A 21,494-nucleotide genomic window follows, 5' to 3' on the forward strand; every position below is an offset into this window, starting at 1 on the left:
AAATAAATAGTAGATCATATACCTATCCCATGGAGCTTACAATCTAGTCAAGACAGATGGACAAAAAAGAAAGAAACCCCCCAACAACAACAAATTACAAAATAAGAGCCAACAGGGTAAGAATAAGAAGAATTCAAGTAGATGGCTAGAAGGATACAAGGATACCAAAGTGCTGTTATATGGACTGTTCTGAGGTAGTGATGTGCTTCCATATTATCATCAAGGAGTTTGGTCAGCTGTGCTTTTTTGGGGAAGAGAGACAATCTTTGCATTTGTACAATGTTTTAAGAAGGGGCTGTCGGGAGCTCCATCCAGTGCATCAGTGCAAATATTGCTACTACTTGGGTTTTTGTCAGGTACTTGTGACCTGGATTGGCCACTGTTCGAAGCAGGTTACTGGGCTAGATGGACCATCGGTCTGACCCGGTATGACTATTCTTATGTTAAAGTGGCAAGCTAACATGCAGACCTCTGAGTAGAAGGGATGCTAGCTCACCTTCTGCAGGCCACAGTAGCATCCAGCACTATTTAGAAACAGAGAAAAATGAAGGTAGACAAAGACCATATTGCCTATGTAGTTTACCTAACCATTACATCTATTATCCCCTCCTTTCCCTTAGAGATTCAAGTACTTGTCCCAAGCTTTCTTTAATTTAGATACTTTTTTTCTCTAGCACCTTCACTGGGAAACTGTTCAAAGCATTAACCACCTTTTCCATGAATGTATCACCTGTCACCTTCATTCTATGCCCTCTCATTCCAGAGCTTCCTTTCAAAAGAGATTTGTGGCATGTACGAGTTAAACATCTATATTATCTCTCCCCTCTCCTGCCTTTCCTCCAAAGTATACATATTGAGATTTTTAATTCTGTCCCCATATGCCTTATGATGAAGACCACAAATCATTTTAGAAGCCTTCCTCTTGACCGAGTCCATCCTGTTTATATCTTTTTGAAGGTGCAGACTCTAAAATTGTACACAATATTCCAAATGAGATCTTACCAGAGTTTTATACAAGGCCATCAATACCTCCTTTTTCTCACTGGTTATTCCTCTCCCTATGCACCCAAGCATCCTTCTAGTTTTCGTTGTCACCTTTTCAACTTGTTTGGCCACCTTAAGATCATCACACACTATCACACCCAAGTTCTACTCCTCTTTCATGCACAAAAAGTTATTTACCCCCTAAATATTTTTTTTGTAGTCCAAATGCATGACCTTGCATTTCTTTGCATTAAATCGTAGCTGCCAAATTTCAGACCATTCTTCAAGCTTCACTCATATTATCAACTCCTTCTGGGTGTCTATTGCAGATTTTGGTATCATCCACAAAGAGGTAAATCTTACCAGACATCTCTTCAGCAATATCGCTTACAAAAAGTTTTAATTTTCTACTTTATTCAGAACCAATGTACTGTGAAGTAAACTGCTTTCTGCAGCATAGGCAATTGTCTCTCATTTTTTAAATATTCATTGGTTACTACTTTGAATAACAAATACAAAGCATATTTAAATAAAAATGTATGAGCAGTGTTCCTGGACAGTATTCACTCCAGTGATTCCACTTACGTTTGCCTGGGTAGTGCCTCCTCTCTGGGTGTGCTAGAGACTTGAAGATCCAGGTGCACCGAGACTCCGAGGATGGCATAGGGGGCTGGATAGGGTTCTCTTTCCACAGATGCGGGAAATGTTTCCTCTCAGGATGATGCTTGGTGAGCTTTTTCTTTAGCTGTTCCACAACTTCAGCCTCCCTCCTGTTGCACTCCTGTAGTGAGTTTGTTGCTCTTACTCCAGCAGGGTCTTCCATGTTCTTGAAGGAGATGAGATCCTCGGGGAAACCCTTAAAGCTCCCTCTGGACTGTGGCACATCTCTTCTGCATGTCAACAGTTGATACCCTGGCTTTCAGTTGCCATAGAAATGAAACATGAGCTGTGCCCACGGCAACCAGTTGTGTCTTCAGCTTTAACCCTTTGGTTACCACTGCACCCTGACTGAACATTCCCAAAGCTGTATTTCATCAATTAAAAATAAAAGTTCTCCTCTATCGGAGAACTCTAAACTTTGTGGTATGTTCACTTGTGAAATGAACAGTTCAAGAAATCTCATAAAAATATTATGTGAAAAAATTATACCCAAGACTATTTGCTACTCCCCCCCCTTAACTTTTCAAGATGGTGAAAAATCTCAATTGGGTCTTTCTCAGAAACAGTTATTTTACCAAATACACATATTAAAGCTCTACTGATTTTTATTCATTTTTTTTATGCTAGGATGGCTGCTTAGAACAGTTGCATTAAATAACTATATCCTACTAAATGGTGTGCTTAGATGGGGACTGCTGGTGGTAATTAAGTTATGCATGTGTCCTTCAGTTCACATGAACCTCACTGTGGATCTGCTATTCCTGCAGAAGGCATGGCAGAGATTCCCTGTGGAGGCACAGATCAGGTACAACAGCTAAGACCAGGTTGGGGTAGGGAAGACAACTAGGGTTATGATATGAAGTGGAGGGAAGAAGAAAAGGTTTGAGACATAAGAGGAAGAAAAGAGATGTAATAGGTAGGGATGAATTTTAATATATAATCACTTAGTTTTGATTAATCCAAAAACTCAGTTTTCATATCATCTGTGACACCTATCACACCTGTAAATTCCAGGAATTCTTCAACAGTGGGACAGCAGAAAGGGATGCAAAGTGGAAAGAGAAACAGGGCAGAGGTAAGGGGTATATGAGTGCACAGACATTTTGGCCACAGATGTTTTGCAGATGTCAGCTAGTTCTTTTATATACAGTACTTTTGGTCTGTTGTTCAAAATCACTTATGCGGGTATCAACTGTTGAGTGCTGCTATGCAGATAATGGCAGGGAGGTCCATGGATGGAGCAAGGAGGGCTATGAGAAGTGGGGTGATATGACTAAATTTACTTACTCCAAACTGTAACTTGGCATAATAGTCCCTCCTGAAGTTAAAAATCTGGATCAGAGTTGCTAGTGGGGTATGAAAAGTGTTGAAAAGGGTGGCAACTCCACATTTGAGAGGATACGAACTGGAAAGAGTAAAGTTCCAAATCACAGAAATGGAACCCTTGGAAAGAAAGGACTGAAACCATTTGACATGAAGAGTTCATAAAGGCGTGAAATGACAAGGACACAATCATCAAGGTCACAGACAGCAATCATGTTTAATTAGACTGAATATGTTCTTGCCCCTATCCAAATTGAAGGGGGAGAAGTGCTAAATGACCATCAAACAGAGCATTATAATACTAATAAAAAGTCAATCAAACTTTAAAATCACAATACAAAATCCAGCATTTGCCATGTTTCTCCTGTAATACAAAAATAGTTAATGTGAGGGGGAACTGATAAGACACTAGAGTGGTGTCTGGAGGATACAGTATCAAATAAAGAACTATAATGATCCCACAGACTCAATCAATAAACATTGAATTCAAAAACATTATCTTATACAGTATGAAGTGCATTTATAGAAACAATTGTTTTTTAAAGGAACGACCATGAAATGAAAACTATTGGGCTACTTTATATTCTAATCATAGCACACTATTTTAGATGTGCCAGATGTTTCTCCTGTAGGCTGTATCAGGGTAAAAAAAAATGTTGACAAATATGCTGAAACAAATACTGCTACTATCCATTCAGTCTCATCCGACCCTTGGATACTCTGTAGGTCAATCCTCACCATGTTTCCCTGTTTTCCACAGCTTCTTTCAATTGCTTAATGTTCATTCCCATGTCATTCTTCATGGTATCCAGCCAACAGGCCTTTGGTCTGCGTCCTTTTACCACTGACCATTCTGAGTAGCACTTCCTTTTCTAGTGAATTTGACCTCATCGCTTGTCCAAAATAGGTCAGTTTTTGTCTAGTAATCTTGCCTTCCAGGGACAATTCTGGGTTTATATGAACAAGAACATCTTTGTTGGTGACCCTAGCTGTCAATGGGATTTGTAGAAATCTTTTCTAGCACCACAGCTTGAAGATGTAGATTTTTCTTCTATCTGCATTTATGAGTATTCATGTCTCACAGCCATATGTTGTGATTGGGAACACAATGGCAGTGATAGGCCTTTGTCTGATGGTCCTTGCACTTCCATATTTGGTCCATGCTAACCATGGCTGCATGCCCCGGTGCTAATCGACACTTAATCTCTGCTGTCGAACCACCACTGTGATCAATGAGGGACCCAAGGAAAACGAAGCTGTCAACCAATTCTGTTTCTTCATTGTTGATCTTTATATGGACTTTCTTGTTGGTGATATTTATGATTTTGGTCTTCTTGATGTTCAGGAAAAGTTCCATCTTCTTGCTTTCTTCTTTCAGCTTCAGGATCAAATTCTTGAGGTCCTTCTCACTCTCTGCCAGCAGGGTAGTATCATCTGAGTATCTCAGATTGCTTATGGTTCTTCCACATATTTCCACCCCAATACTCAAATCATCCAAGTCCAACTTCCTCAAAATTACTTTTGCATAGAGGTTGAAAAGGAAAGAGGATGCATCCTTGTCTGGTACTCTTTTTATCTTGAACCTTTCTGTATCTCCATACCTGGTTCGCACTGTAGCTTCTTGATCGTAGTAGAGTGATCTGATTAACCTGATCAGGTGTGTTGGCACTCCTACCTCACTTAGTGCTTCCCAAAGCTGAAACAAAAGAAAGGGACAAAATAATTTACTAGATTGTACATAAAGACATGAATGATGCATAACAATGTTGAAATGTTAAAAATATCATACAAAATATAATGATAACATTTTAACATTATTATGCATAACTTTTTGTTTTTCTCATACATGTAGTTTATGATTCAGTGAAATTTATTGGTGCTGCTTCTCCCTTTTGTGCTTTGCTTTTTGATACAGCACTGACCTCTCCTTTGTTTGCTTTGCTTTTCATCCAAATTGAGTAATATTTCAATCAATATAATGGAATGGGCTGATCCTGTGTTGTGAGAAGCACAAAAGTCAGTCAGTCTGACATGAAGAGTAATGACCTTTCTTAGATAATCAGTAAGCTTCAGAAGGACTGGTTTTTATGACTTCTTAAAAAAAACAAAAGGATGAGAAACAGGTCTAGTTATATTTTCAGGATCAAGGTTAGGCTTTTTCAAAAGCAAACTCTAGACCAGTGTTTCCCAAGTCAGTCCTGGAGTATCCCCTTGCCAGTCAGGTTATCCACAATGAATATGCATGACAATGATTTACATTTAGGCCTGGATTCTCTATACGGTGATGTTTTTTTTAGAACAAAGTAGGGTGCCTAAACTCAGTGAAAAACACAGTTTAAACGCCTAGATATCTTTAAAAATTATCGTCCAAATTATAAATATTTGTGTTTGATTTATAGGATCATTTATTATCATTAACCCCCCTATCTAGATAATCTTTTAAAAGTTTATTCTCCGGTTAGATCCTTGAGATCTTTTGGATCTCATCTTTAGTTCTACCCCAGCGAGGATGGCACGATTAGTAGTTACACAACAATGGGCATTTTATTGGAAAGTACATCAGAGGGATGTGAATGAATTTTGTGTTAAACTTGGAAACTGCAGTAATGAAACTCTTGAACTATTACGGCGGTGAAACAATTAGCCATGCTGCGTACTCTCACAGACACATCTTCCTCATTTGCCATGATGAAATGTACAAAGTTCATCCAGTTCATAGACAAAAGTGCGTGACGACAAAGGCGTGCTGACAACCCAGCGCAGACAACTGAGCGCAAGGCAGAAGCACGCCGAAGAAAAACAGTATTTTAAGGGGCTCCGACGGGGGGTGTTGTTGGGGAACCACCCCCCACTTTACTTAACAGAGATCGCGCCGGCGTTGTGGGGGGTTTGTAACCCCCCTCATTTACTGGAAACTTAACTTTTTCCCTCTTTTTTAGGGAAAAAGTGAAATTTTCAGTATAATGTGGGGGGTTACAACCCCCCCAAGCCCCCCACAACGCCAGCGCGATCTCTGTTAAGTAAAGTGGAGGCCCACACCCCCCGTCTGAGCCCTTTAAAATACTGTTTTTCTTTGGTGCGCTTCCGCCTTGCGCTCAGTTGCCTGCGTTGGGTTGTCGTCGCGCCTTTGTCGTCGCGCACTTTTGACCTGTCACTCACGCAGTACTGTACATTCATTTATTGATTTTCATTATAAATCACTCTGGGATGGTTAACTAGTTATAGACAGTAGAACAGAATTCTAAGATTAAAATGCTTGAGTACCTGAATAAACTCATGTAAACCGTTCTGAGCTCTCCTGGGAGAGTATAGAAAATTACATAAATAACATTGCAGTTAAATTATCAGCATATCTCTGCTAGCAGGGGGCTGATTTATTTTATTAGAAAGGACACATAATAAATACTCCAGGCACATAAGTGTTGAAGGGACAATTCAAAGATTTAATCTAGTTTTTAAATCAAGAATTTAAAACTTTTGAAATTTGTGGGGCCCAAGCCATTAGAAACAGAAAATAAGGGCTCTGCATTATACATTCGGCTCACAAGCTCCAATATAAACAGTGCTGATAATTAGAAATAAACTATTGATTAAAGCAATAGAACTTAATTGAAAAGGTTATTATATGGGTATCAAAATGCTAAGTAAAATCTAACAAGCCCCTATTTATGAAGCATGCTAATTGCTAGTAATATGTCAACTTTGAATCCAAAGCCACAAAAAGGTGGTATACAAATCTCCATTCCCTTTCCCTAAACATTTATTCACCAGTGATAAAGCTACTTACCACAAACAAATCAGGCCCAACATGAATAAAATAGCAATGAGCTGTCATGCATACAAAGTTGCTTATTATTATGCAAACAAAATAAAATTGTTTTGGCTTGTAAACTTTGCAAATTAAGCCTCGAGATGTGCAGCTAGCTTCTCCACAAGAGTATTGGTAAATAATGTATCTGATGGGTTCCCAAAGACATGTCGAAGCCCTCCCACCCCTGAGCAACTTCCTAAACCTCTTCCTACACCAGCACTCTAACTTTAAAGGTTAAGCTAGGGTTACCATATGGCTCCAGAGAAAGAACAGATCGAGACCTCCGGGTTTTATTTCCTTTGCTTTCAATGGAAATAAATCCCCATCCTCCTTACTTTTATTGCTTTCAATGGAAGTAAAATCCGGATATCTCAACCTGTCCTCTTTTTCTAGAGTCATATGGTAACACTAGCTGTTAAGTCCTGTTCTCGGATTGTAAATTCCAGTTAAATATTGCAAAAAGTGACTGCTTCGGAAATCCACCGCAGACTCTCCTCAAGCTTACTAATAAATCCCTTGTGGTCTAGTGAGAGCAGGGGGGGGGATCTCCTCTTGCTTCTGCCCTTACTCGTGGAGGAGTGTGTGGCGCAGTGGTTGGATCTACAGCCTCAGCACCCTGGGGTTGTGGGTTCAAACCCCGTGCTGCTCCTTGTGACCCTGGGCAAGTCACTTAATCCTCCGTAGCTCCAGGTACGTTAGATAGATTGTGAGCCCACCGGGACAGAGAGGGAAGATGCTTGAGTACCTGATTGTAAAAACCGCTTAGATAACCTTGATAGGCGGTATATAAAATCCTAATAAACTTAAACTTAAACTTACCAGGAATTTGCCTTAAGTTTAAGGAGGACTCAAGGCATGTGCGGTGGATGTCCCAAACAAGGAAGTCAATACTCTTTTGTGCAGATGCTTTTTATAACACAGCCGTTCTTGAAGGAAAGAAATGATCTCAGAGGCATTAATGTCAATATTCAGCTTGCTAATCACTGCTCTATAAAAAAACTTTCTGCAATTGTATTAAAGTGTACTTCAAACGTATCTTGAAAGAGTTCTGCCTGAGAGAATCAACGCACATACATTTATTCAATTTGTTTTCTATCCTGTTGTCCCCAAAGAGTTCAGAATGGGTTACAGGTTTAATAGGACTAGATTCAGTAAATGGTGCTTGAAAAATGGCACTGAAAAAAAATCTGTGCCGAGTGCTATTCTATAAACAGTGCTCTAAATTGCATGCCTTTTACAGACTAGCTTTTAGAACTGATTTCCACACAAAAACTCTGGGCTCTGATGTAAATCCTGGTGCACAAGTAATGCCCAGATCCCGGTATTCAGTAATACTACACGCATCTTTAGTGAATACCCCTGACCCACTCATGGCCACACCCCGCATTGAGCTGCATGCTATAAGATTTTTGCATAAAACTTTATAGCACAACACCTCATGATTTCCCCTATTACTGCACATTAGTGCTGTCTGATTTCCGATTCACATTGATTCACAGATTCACTTCGGGTGAATCAATTTGAATGGATTCCCTTTTTAAAAAAATCGGCCTTGCCGACTCGGTGCCCACGGATTGGCTGCTGTTGCTTCAGGGTGGGGTTATGCGTGGCATGGATTGTATCTAAGGTGTGTGAGTGGGTGTTGCTCTCGCCTTCTCCCTTCCCCTTCGGGGAGAGAGCTGGTAGGTAATTGGTGGGCGGTCGTGCGGGCAGGTTAGTTCCCCCACTTTCTATGGTGGCTCACGGCTGGTGAGGGAAATGGTGGGCGAGTGAAGGTTAGGCCCCCTTCTACTGCACTAGCGGTTTCTATTACCGGGAGCTGCGCTGAATGCTGTGCGTTGATCCTGACTCTCATAGAGTTCCTTTGAGCGTTGGGAACTGCGCATAGCATTCAGCGCGGTCCCGGTGATAAAAAAAACACTAGTGAGGTTTAGTAGAAGGGGGCCTAGTCTAGAAATGGTTCCGCGTCCCCCCCCCCCTCATTGTCTGTCACCGCCGTTATGGTGAAGAAGCCCACGAAGGAGCAGGATGAGGTCTGGGGTCGGCGAGTACAGGAGCTGTGCTCCAGCCTGCCCAACCACCACTGCTTTGAGTGAGCAGCTCGGGTGACGTAAATTGACATCACCGTCTGAAGCTTCGTGTGCACCTCCTGCTCCGGCTTCTTGTGAGTATCATCTAATAGGAGTCCCAGGTGAGCAAGGGTCATTGACGCCATTTGTGAAAGCTTCAGGTTTGAAAATAATTATACATGCAAAATGACACCAGCGCAAGGTTTTAAAAATTATAACCAAGATTTATTGAATTATTGTTTCTATTTTTCCATTATTAGATCAAAAGAACAGCATCATTGCTTACCGATTGCGCTAATGGGAGATCGTTAGAGGTGCCAAAATACTGGCCTTCTCCTAACGGTCTCATCTTACTAGCTCCAAATTTCCTATTATATGCTGTTGGCTTTTCGTGACATCATCATCATAATCAACCAATAACAATCCTATGGGTGGTCTTAAAGTTGGACAAAGAAACATTCCTCCACATTTAAAAGTTAGACAAAGTTTCAGAAAATTACTTTTGATTTCTGAATTAACATTAACATATTCAAAAGAATTCTACAATTATTAACAGGGTGCTGAGAAATTCTCAGCCCCTCCCTAAATTGACAGTAACTTTAGTCTGGAAGAGGAAAGCTGACAGCTTCATGTTACACACAGTGATAAGCATGGGCTTCCAATGCCCCCCCTTCCTATGCTGGAGACTGAAGCAACAGTCTCTGATTCTAATTACTCCCAGATGTTGCCTCAGGATTTTCCTTAGTGTTTCTTCAGGTTTAAAATATATAAAATATTAGAAATTAAGTACACACCATTCTTTCATATATCTCTCATATATCAATCATTCCTTCGTTCATTCGGGGCCCCTTGCACACATTCATACTTAATGCATTTTATCTCTTAGTTTAGGACACTTGATCTTCCTAGCCAGTCTACAGTACATGTGGTATTACTTAACACCACGCTGCTGGGAGCGGGAAAACTCAGAGAGGACAAAGAAGGCAGAAAACTAATCACTGGCACAAGATGGTGTCCAAACAGAGAACCCAAAATGGATTCCATGTAATCATGATTCCCACCATGATTTGGCTCAACAGCAAAGTACATAAACAGATATTATTATGCTTTCCCTTATATTAATCCTTAGTGTATTTTTCTCTGGCCTTAGCTACATTATATTTAAATTTTTATTCACCTGTTTTTCCGTACGCTTCTATTTGGGCGTGGTCCTTAACTAACACAGATGTTTGTCTAACTAGAATTACCTAGAATCATACGAAAAACTGGCCTTTTGTAGAAAAAAACTCCACAAAAAATACTGCACTTATCATACTCCGACATCCATTCCATTATCGTCCCATAAACAGCACCCCCTGCTGGCCACGAGCCACTACTCACAGGGTATTAATAATCATCTCAGCTGGTAATAGGGCTTATGCTGTTCCTATATGTATTCCCTCTTTCCCTATCATAGTAATGCAATTGTCTGTTCTGTGCCCTTTCTGTGAATCTAACAGTATTGCTAAAACCATAAATGTCTGCGGAAAAAAATATAATTGGCCCTGTACTTAGTTATTCCTGCCCACACTTCTTACATGAATTAATTGCTTCCCTACATCAGCTTTAAAAAATGAGCAAAAAGAACAAACTTTTTTGTTTATTTTGTTTACACCACAGCGCCTGTGTGGGTAGGAGAGGGCAAATGGGGTGAAGAGGCTATAAGATAAACCCACTAGGATGTTTGAAAAAAACACCCAATTGGGAAGTAAAATCGAATCGAAAAATCAATTCAAATAGGCTGAATCGAATCAAAATTTTTTTTCTGAATCGGGCAGCACTACTGCACATATGTCACACTGAATAGTTTCTGATCTTTAACCCAATGAGAACCTGAGTAAACTTTGTGATGACTATTTCACTTTAATGGTTAAGTTCAATACAGAGTGAGGTTTAGATTCAATAGGGCTGGTTGCAATCAAGCCTATGTTCAATCAGCTGAATATAATTCTCAATTACATTTGATCTACTGGTTGCTTGAGTAACTAAGGGGTCAGTGATATATGTGTTGGGAATTTAAAAACTGTTATGTGTTTACTCGGGTTTCTTCAAATTAGAAACCATTTAGTGTGATACATAAATAGGGAAAATCAGGAAGGGGGAAATACATTTTCACATCACTGTAAATCCAGGCAGTTTTTTTTATATGCTCTTTGAAGATAACTTAATATTTAAATATACTGTACAGGCATGCAGCTGAGTGTTTGTTCTGTGTGATTTTGTAAGGTTGTGTTTTAGTGACTCGGTGGATTTCGATATGATGGATTTTACTGAACAAAGAATTTGCATAAAATTTTGTTTCAAACTTTAAAAAACTAATGCAGAAATCCATTGTATGCTCCAGGAAGCCTTTGGAGATAATGCCATGTGCCAAAGCAAAACCTTTCTTTGTTAACAAACGCTTCAGGGATGGACAAACATCTGACCATGACGATGACCGTTCCGGACAACCGTCAACAAGCACACCACTGGAAACCATAGCAAAAGTTTGTGAGACTATCCTTGCAGATCGTAGGCAAACTATCCACGATGTTTGTGAGATAGTAGGACAGTCATACAGGACAGTTCAACGAAATTTGTTGGTCAAATTGAACATGAGACGCATTGGTTGCTCCGCCATGGCAATGCGCCCACTCACATATCACTCGTTGTTCAACAATTCCTGACTTCCAGAAACATTACAGTGATTACGTCCCCTCTCTATTTGCCTGATCTTGTCCCCTGTGATTTTTTTTCCCTATTCCCCAAAATGAAAGGGCACCATTTTAACACAATTGAAGAGATCCAGGCAGAATCGCAGGAGGTCCTCAAGGCACCCACCCAAGATGACTTCCATAGATGCATGGACTCATAGGGAAAACGCTGGGATTGCTGTATACACTCTCAAGGGGACTACTTCAACGGAGATGGTGGAAACTAGGAGTTTCGGTAAGGAATTTTTTTAAATTTTTTTTTACAATTGAATTCCCCGAACTTTTGGGTAGCACCTCGTATATCAAACCCACTCTCCAAACTTGACAGCATCATGACAAACTACAGAGGACTGTTTTCTTTATTTATTTAAATTTATCTGTCACTTCTACATAAACGCTCAAAGTGACTTACTACAGTAAAATATAATGGAGTAGAGGAGTGGCCTAGTGATTAGAGCAGCTTAGTACCTTGATGTGAGTTCAATTCCCACTGCAGCTGGTAATGATTGCTCCAGGTACAAAATAAGCACCTGTCCAAAATATGCAAACAGCTTTCATTGTGTATACCACACAGAAAAAGAAATATACAAGTTCTATACCCCTTTTCAAGGGGGATTAGATTTGACATATTTCCAGATACTGGTAATGCTGGGTGGATTTGGATTATATGCAATGAATTTCAAACAGGATTCTTTTTAAGCTAATTTCAAATAATTATGAATACACTTTTATGAACAATTTTCATAAAACTAGGGGAATATTTTTATACTGATTGAAGATTGATATTAGAAGCATTAATGTCAACACCCACTTTGCTGTCAATTAGTTCCTCTGAATTTTTTTCCTAAACTTTTTCCTAAAGAACAATAAATTTATTGATATAAGAAGGGGTTCACAAAATGGTTTGTGACGTATTAGAGTATTGACTATCAGTTTACAGCTGAGGATCGTTTTCTACTGATTATGTCTTGACAACTCATGTCTTGTATGATTTCCCATAGAAGGAACATGGTGAGGTTTATGACAAAGGTAGTGCCTAATCAAGCAGAGGAAAGGAGTGTGACTTTATTTTTAAACTCTATGATCTGGGAACATCACTAATCTGTCTCTTTATACATGCTGCTTCAGTTGAATACTCTCTCAGCAGACGTGCAGTATATTCAACAGAAAGCTAAACCTTAGCACACCAACACACACGCAGCAGTCCTTATAATTTTCTGAAATATACTTTATTAAATAAATATAGTAGATGTACTCACAGTTGGTAGATTTTTTAATATTGCAGCTGGAGATGAAGATTTGAAGAACAGGAGCTTTGTGGCAGAGGTGAGAAAATAAATAGTAAAGCATTCCAAGTTCCAGAGATGAAATGCTGAATTGTTTGTGTGTAGTCAGATGGCCCCAGATAAAAAAAAAAAAAAAAAGGCTGGTCTTTGTTCAGGGACTACAACTACATGTGTATAAGATGGAAGCAGAAATGTTAGAGATTCTGAAACAAAAGATTCTCAGGAAGTACCCAGGAAACAGAAGAGAATAAACTAATAGGGACTTAGCTTGGCAGTAGCTAGCAGAGGTCATACTTTTGTAGACCCATCAAAGCAAAGGTTGTAGAGGTCACCAGGAAGTACAGCAATGAGACAAAAGACCCAAGTTTAGATGAGAGGAAACAGGAGGGGGGTTTTACGAGAAAGACCACTAGAAACAAGGCTTATACAGGTAAGCAGGAGTGGCTGCAGTATGAGACTACATTTCACACAATGCTTTGTCACACAGTATGGCAGGAAATGACTGCAGCATTACAATTCTATGAAGTTAGAATAACTTTAACACATCTTAGTTATATCATAAACCAGCATGAGGCTGCCAGGGGCAGAACAAGCGCTCTACATTAAAACTCTGCAGGGGAATCCAAAAAGGCAGAAACCAGTTAGCCTCTGTCAGGCCATGCTCCAGTTTGTTTCATTTCTTTGTATATCGTGCTGATTTAGGCAAACGTAAGGGACAGCTGCCTGCTCATCCCTCTCAAGCTGCTGCTTTACCTGAACCTGGTGCAGGCAGAAGTCCATTCTGATGAGGTGGGTGCCCCTGTTCCTAAGACCTTAGTTCTCCCTACTTTTCTATTACAAAAGCCTTTTTATATGACTTTGAATGTTATATGGGTAAGGCCATATTGGCTTCTTTCAAGCTTTGGAAGCTACTGTAGCTTAGCATAAAGACATTAAATCCTAGTTATAACAGGTGGAACAAGTACAGGCATGTCAAGTTCTCCAAACTATGGTATCAATTGACTGAACATCAATAACATTTAAATTAGAGATACTGGATACCTATGCTGGGTGTGCTAATCTCAGAATAATAAATGTTCCTTCCTTACCTACGGTATTTGCAAAGTAAATGCTGAGAATTACTTAATGAAAGTTCTGTAAATACCTCGGGACAAACTTCCACCTTTTGTTAGTCTATTATATGCCTATTAAAAAAATTTTCCCAATGACAAGAAGAAATAGTGTTTCATTGGAGGTTTTGAATGTGACAGTGTTGCTTCAGTATTTGGAATTTCTGTGGATACAGTTATGGTGGTTTTTTTGCTAGTGGGTGAGAGGAAATGCAATTTGATAGCTGAAAAGTAAAAGGGAGAATGATGAGAGAGGGTACAATTTGAGTGAAAAGAGAACAGTAAAGAAAAAAGAGAGGAAAGAGCTAAAAAGGAAACATCAAGATGTCTTAGTATTGTGTTCAGTAGTAAAGGGGGAAAACCCCAAACACGGAAAACTGTGGAATCAATGATCTTGATTCTATTGTCCAGTGTCTCTCAAACTGTGTGCTATGAGAGATTCCAGAATTTTACTTTATTTTTAAAAATTCCCTTCATAAATATAGACTAAAATAGATGACATGAATGTCGTATACGCAACAGTCTGACAATGTTAAGAGCATTTGGGTGCTTAAGGATATAACTGCCCAGACAAGCATCATTCTTTGATGTTCTTGGTCCTTGAAAACTAACAGCGAGTAATTTAATTTTTTTTAATGCAGTAATTATCCTAACTCGAGCAACAAAGCAATCAAAGCTTTGTTACCGCTTGGATCTTCTTATCTTTGCAAACTTGGATTTTCAGCTCTTACAGAAATTAAATTGAAAGAAAGAGAACAGAAGCAGATGGTGGATGATGAAATGTGTTTGCTTGTCAACTATCGAGCCGTATTTTAATTTGCACTCAAAAACGAGCACATCTATTGCACTGATCAGCAATTCTATTCTATCTACTTTAGTTTCACTGTTGTCACAATTACCCATAAATGGCTTAAAGAACTTTAAAATAAATAACTCTCAGGTCACTGTTTATTCTTATGTCTTGGTCTCATGATTTTTTGTCATAGGTAATGCTTTATTCCCCTATTTGATGTTGTTATGATGCATTTTAAATTTTGTAAAACTGCTTTGAATACTGATAAGGCGGGATATCAAATTTTAATAAACTTGGAACTTAATTTTTTGTTGGTTTTGCAATTTCAATTATAATGTGCTCTGGAAAATTTTTTGCTCCGTTTAGTGTGCCAGGGCTAAAAATGTTTGAGAGACACTGCTTTAGACTGTTTATTAAAAAGTCTTCACAATAAATGGTGCAGTTCAAAAAAACCAATTAATACACAGTAAAAGTGTTGTAGTATGGACCCGACACGGCCGGTGTTTCGATCACAAAGACCTTCTTCTGTTCAATTTTGGGATCCCTTGTTCTGTATTTGATCCAGCATACTGCAGCCAGGTTGATCTTTGCAAAAAGTAAATTTGATCATGTCTCTCTGCTTCTGCAAAAACTTCATTGGCTTCCAATAATTTCCAGGGTTTATTTTAAATGCGCCTGCTTAACATTCAGGATCTTGCATGGCATTCTTCCCCCTTTAATTCCCCTGTCCTGGAATTCTGTAAGATCTGATATTGCCAGATCTACTCAAAATTGTCCTCTCCAACATCGAAAGGCGTTATCTACATTGGCAAACTAGGGAAATTTCTACTTTTCAAAATTACTGAGTTGTGGAACAATTTTTCTGTTCAACTGCATGATCTAGACTCTTTCCAACTATTTTGAAAACATCTGAAAACTTGGCTATTTTCAAAGTTGTAAATTCCGCTCCTCTCCATACTATTCCAAATTCATATTGTACTTGTTCTCTTTTCTAATTTTTGAAAACCTTGCCGAGCTCTATTGTTATAAAGAAGATGCGGTATATAAGCCTAAGGTTTAGTTTATTTGGTGAGGGTCTGTTGGTATGATAGTAATGGCAGATGAGGAAATTGGAGGGGGAGGCAGAGAAGAGAGGGGATGGGGACAGCCCCTCCTTTATCTTCTGACTTGGGCCCCAGCATGTCTAACACCTGACCCTTGCTGTAGCTGATGGAAATCTCCAAGCATTGCCAGCTGAGTATCTCCTCCAAAGGCGGCCAGAATTCCTTCTACCAAGCTCTGCAGTGTGCAGTACCATCCTTGAGTAACCAACTCACCTCATGTGTGAGGTGCCGATATTGGTGGTTCAGAGATATTGCTGCTGTCTACCAAACTTGGTAGAGTTATGGCCTTCAGAGGAAATCTTCAGCTGACAGAGCTTGGGAATCCTCATTAGCTAAAGCATTTATATTTTGAGTTGTAAGGTACCAGGGTAGGGAATAGGTAAAGAAAATATTGTGCCCACCCAATTTGGGTTCAGGATCACCCAAAATTGGCTGTCTGACTATGCCACTGTTAGGAACAAAAGCACATTATTCTTAAATGGTAAAATGTTGATGTTTCCTGATGTGTCAAAAAAATCAGAAAAGGAGGATGTGATATTTATTTTTCCCTTCTGTAAGTGTCACTGTTGGGTGGGACATAAGAAAAATGATCTCTCTGTAAATGTATTGTAGCATTTCAGTCTGTTAGATAAGAAGACTTTAAAAAAACATCAGTCTTTTGGCTGCCAAGGCTATTTCTGCAGTTAGCTTACACCCTCTTAATGATGCTGAACTTTAAGGAACTTCGTGTATTCTGGACTGGATTGGAGGTTAACTAAAATAATTTCTTTTGCTTTATTTATTTTGTTACTGTTTTTGACTTTTCTTCCCAGAAAGTATTGAATTCCCCTAACCTGAGGGTTGGAGCTGGATTGGTTAATTGAGTTGCTTGTTATCTTTTTATGTATTATTCTTATTCACACCCCACACACCCCTATTTTTACAAAGCCACGCTAGTGGCTGCTGCTGTGGTAATCGATCCAACGTCCATAGTTAATTACTGGACGTTGGAATGTTTGCTGCGCAGATTTGTAAAAGAAGCCTTTTATTACAGTTTTTTTTGCACAAGTGGATTGCTTGATTGCAGATTGTAAATTTTAATTTAAGCAAAACAAATTCATGACCTAGCTAGGAGGTCACAGGTTTGACTACATATCATCAGGGATGATGGCATCAGGGGGCGAGGGGTGATCTAACAGGGACTTGCAGCTTCTTTAAAATATTGTGGCTACGGCAAGCCCAATAGTTAGGAACATGCAGATAGCTATCACGGAATTGACTAAACTGTGGTACTCGGATACTGCTATTTAGTGAAACCTACAGTAGCATACCATTTTAAACGGTGACAGATCAAATGCGCGCAAGACAATAGCGCGCGGACAAAAACATGAAGACAACTTAGTGCAAAGAAAATACCGCGCAAAGACAATAGCACGCGAGACAATTGAGCGCAAGGATAACTCAGCGCAAGACAAGTGAGCGCAACCATAACTGAGCGCGTCTTGCGCTCACCTGCCGGCGCTCAGTTGTCTCACGCTCAATTGGCTTGTGCTCACCTGCCGGCGCTCAGTTGTCTTGTGATCACTTGCCGGCGCTCACATGACTCTCGCTCAGTTGTCTTGCGTCCACTTGCCGGCGCTCACATGACTCTCGCTCAGTTGTCTTGTGCTCAGTTGTCCCGCTCGTGCATATTACAGAAAATAATTTGTGCTGAATTGTCTTGCGCTCAAATGTCTTGCGCTAGGTTGCATTTGCGCTCAGTTGTCTTCACGCTCAGTTGTCTTGCGCTAAATTGTCCGCGCCTCTTTGACCACGCGCAATTGTCTATGAACCATTTTAAACAGGCTCCTTAAAAAGAAAACTGCAAGTAGTGACAATGAAGTACTTGAGGGAAAGAAAGAATATGTACCTGCTGAAAAGCTCATCTGTTAATGGAAAAAAAAAAGTTTAAAAATCACCACAGTGCAATGGTGACCTACAATTTATTTGCTAATTCTGAATGCTCATTTGAAAAGTTTATCTGGTGTTCTAAATAGTTCCAAATTCTCCTGAAGCATTTCTGAAAGGATAAATTTTCATTCTTATTTAGTGATCATATGTAAGACTTCATAAAGTGAACCAGTATAACTGTATTCTGTTGACGTACTGACTTTACTATGTATCATTTCTAAAGTGCTGCTAGATGTACACAGCGCTGTACATTAAACAAGTAAGTGACAACACCTGCTCAATAGAGCTTGCAATCTAATTAAAACAGAAAAACAGGACAAATAGGGGTTAGGAAATTTCTCAGAGAGGGAATGATAAAACAGATGGGTAATTTACAGCTGAGTGTAAGTTAGGAGTTAAAAGCAGCCTTGAAAAAGTGGGCTTTTAGCCTAGATTTGAATCTTGCCAACTCAGGCAATCTGTTCCAGGGGGTTCACGGTCATTCGCGTGCGGGACAAAACCGCGCCAACATTTGAGCCCAGACAATTGTGCGTAAGACTCCAGTGCGCCACCGGAAAAGTTAATTTTAAAGAGCTCCGACGGGGTGTGAGGGGTTACTTAATAGTGTTCGTGCTGCCGTTGGGGGGGGGGGGTTGGAACCCCCATTATAGAGGAAACAACTTTTTCCTGATTATTTTTTTTTTTTAGGAAAAAGTTAAGTTTTCTGTATAATGTGGGGGGTTGCACCCTCCACATACCCCCAACGGCAGCCAATGGCAACGCGAACAGTATGAAGTAAGGTGGGGGGTTCTTACCCACACACCCCATCGGAGCTCTTTAAAATTAACTTTTACAGCAGCACGCTGGAGTCTTGCACACAATTGTCTGGGCTGAAATGTCGGCGCGGCTTTGTACGGTGCGCTTTTGTCCCATCACCGTTCCAGGGATGCGGTGCAGCAAGATAGAAAGGATGGAGTCTTGAGCTGGCAGTATAGATGGGTACAGAGAAGAGAGGCTTAACTTACTACTACTTATAATTTCTATAGTGCTGCTAGACATAGGCAGCGCTGTTAGTATATCTGGCTTAATTACATACTTATTACTTTTGATTAGTTACAGCAAACAATTATACAAAATAAAAGTAACATAGAAAAGGAAATATACACTATTATTTGCTAAAAAGACAGAAAGGAGCTCATACCTCACTGCATGCATGTATTTGTAGCTTTAATCAATGCTTCCTCTAATTTTTCTGGGCCAAGTACAGGTGTGCTGTATTGATGGGGATTTCATAACAAGTGGGTGGTAGGAGCAGGAGTCCTCCTGTCTTCTTTACCCCCCCCCCCCATAAGCTGTTTCTACCATAATGCCACCACTTATTTGTACCACTGGAGATCCAAGCTTTCTCCATCTATTATCTCTTCTTGCTCCTGTTTAGCTCATTTTGGATTTCTCAGCACTCAGCACTCTGCTCCATTGTTCTTTCTCCTATACTGCCAATCTTTCAAATCTCTTGTCATAGGCTAGCACATCCTGGCGATGATCTTGCAAGGCTGCTAATCAGTGGTAAATAATTTTCTATTCTACACACTGCCAGCACAAATTTAGCACAGGCGTTGGTGGTCACTGCATGGCTGTTGGTTCTTGACTTGTTTCAGAGCAAGTTTATGTGTTTAATGTACAGCGTTGCGGGTGTCTCGTAGCACTAAAGAAATAAATAGTAGTATAGGTCTCTCTCCATATTCGTGGGTTTGGCACTCACAACTTCGGAGATGTGACTGCTTTGCCACAGCGTGGTCGGGCAAATGCCAGCATCATAGAAGTGTGTGACTGAGTTTTGCTGCAGCATGATTGGGCAGAGGCCAGCGTCAGAGAAGTGTGTGACTGTTTTGCTGCAGCTTGGTCAGCAAACAGCAGTTACGGAGAAGTATGCAACATCATCCTGGGGTGCTGAGAGAAAAGTCCGGTGGTGAAGAAGTGTGTAACTCTGAGCTGTGCTTCAGAGTAGTCAGGCCAGCATCAGAGAAATGTGTGATTTTGAGTTTTTCTGCAGCTACATCAGAGGGGGAAAAAAACTGCCCAGGGGCAGCTTGCTGGGAATTCTCTGAAGAACAGCTGAACATGGTCAGGCCCGGGGCAGAGCTGACTCCACCCCATAAGAGAAAAGAAGTGTGTGACTGAGTTTTGCTGCAGCTACACCAGAGATACTGTATGAAGTCTGGGGGCATTGTCCACCCCTCTCTCCCCTTCCCCTCAATCCCTGTGCACCATCTCCTCCCTCTCTCTCTCCCCTTCTATTTCTGAGCACTGCCAACACTGCCCCGAAGCTTTCGCTCTACCGCAATCCACCCAGGAGAAAACAGGAAGTTGTGGCGGGGGGGATGGGCAATTTACGGCAGAGGGAAAGCTTAGGGGCAGCACCAGCAGTGTGTGAGAATGGCTGCCATGCTAGGGATCCTCCAAAAAAGAAGATTTGATTTTGAAAGGAGACCAGGAAGGTAAGGGGAAGGGAGGTAGAGGGACAGAAGGAGAAGAGATGCCTGGACCGCACAATGGCCCTGATCACATGAGGTCCCAAAAATATTGGGGGTACTTGGGCACCCACAGAGCTGGTGCCTATGGGGCTGTTGAATTAACTGCACAAGTATTGGTTTAAGTGTGGAAGCATTGGAATTGTGTCTTGACAATTTGTTTTATGATTAGGGCCTATGTACATAGTTAAAAAAATCAGTTTAATTTATTAGCCAACTTTGTTCACAGAAGCTTTTTTTGGATTTTTGTGGGGTGAGAAGAGGGTGAACCCATCGCTAACACATAGGGCTCCTTTTACGAAGGTGCATTAGGGCCTTAACGTGCGGAATCGTGTGCGCTAAAATGCCACACGCGCTAGCTGCTACCACCTCCTCTTGAGTAGGCGATAGTTTTTTGGCCAGTGCGTGCTAATCTGGTGCCTGTGCTAAAAACGCTAGTGCACCTTCATAAAAGGAGCCCTTATTTTCTCCAGGTGGAGGCACCATGCACTAATGAAGTTAGGGACCGGTGGAGCCTGCCTTCTGAGACCCCCGAACCCAGAAATGTCCTGTTAGGGGGGGGGGGCGTTACAGAAATAAACCCTTCACCTTTTGAACACGGGAGAGGAAGGAAAAACAAGAGCAGACAAATCAATTTCCATTCCCCTCCTTTACTGTTACTTATGCTATGTGGAGCAAAATAAATAAAGGGGGGGTCACGGCTGAACCCTCCTTCACAGCCTATGAAATAGCTTTGTATTTCAAGGAAGATATCACTGTTATTTTCTCAGTTCTTCGGAATTTATGCTAGCAGTCAGTTGAATGCTTCTACCAGAACATCTTTCTGGGAATCATAGTGGAAAGAAAAGCAAAAAAAAAATTAGTGTCGTAATTCCATTGCTCAACAGATAGAATACTTGCTACGCCTTATGCCACAGGCTCCCTTTCACCTTCCGGTTTTCGCACTACACGTGTCAGCCATCGCACCACAACTCGTAAGCTGTCTGCACAGAACCGTCCAATCACCGTTTGGGGAAACCATCTGTCCTAGGCTTACCTGTTTACAGGCTGCACCGTGGCTGCTTGTTTCTAATTGGTTCATCGGAGACGGTCTTTCGGCTCTCTGATTGGCTGACGAATTTTTATCTGCCGGCTTGGGCGAGCAGGCTCTGGCCTCTTAGCGAAATGAGGCAGACGCCCATATGT

At 40.6% G+C, this 21,494-nt stretch overlaps 1 protein-coding gene across 7 annotated transcripts; it reads right to left on the minus strand.

The window, feature by feature from the left end:
* Positions 1–3,830: 3,830 nt before the first annotated feature.
* LOC117357731 lies at positions 3,831–21,481 on the minus strand. 7 transcript variants are annotated; one of them, XM_033938726.1, is made up of 5 exons: positions 21,346–21,451; positions 12,839–12,951; positions 7,598–7,704; positions 4,890–4,961; positions 3,831–4,663 (listed from the first exon to the last, which is right to left on the minus strand). In XM_033938726.1, exons 4-5 carry the CDS (start codon positions 4,914–4,916, stop codon positions 4,046–4,048), a joined length of 645 nt encoding a protein of 214 aa, XP_033794617.1. In that variant the 5' UTR covers positions 4,917–4,961; positions 7,598–7,704; positions 12,839–12,951; positions 21,346–21,451; the 3' UTR covers positions 3,831–4,045. The 7 variants fall into 7 exon arrangements, with proteins under 7 accessions (XP_033794617.1, XP_033794618.1, XP_033794619.1 ...); XM_033938727.1 differs by lacking the exon at positions 21,346–21,451 and adding an exon at positions 21,239–21,301; XM_033938728.1 differs by lacking the exon at positions 21,346–21,451 and adding an exon at positions 21,206–21,274.
* Positions 21,482–21,494: the final 13 nt, after the last annotated feature.

The sequence above is a fragment of the Geotrypetes seraphini genome, chromosome 3, assembly GCF_902459505.1.
Source record: "Geotrypetes seraphini chromosome 3, aGeoSer1.1, whole genome shotgun sequence".
Taxonomy (NCBI): Eukaryota; Metazoa; Chordata; class Amphibia; order Gymnophiona; family Dermophiidae; genus Geotrypetes; species Geotrypetes seraphini.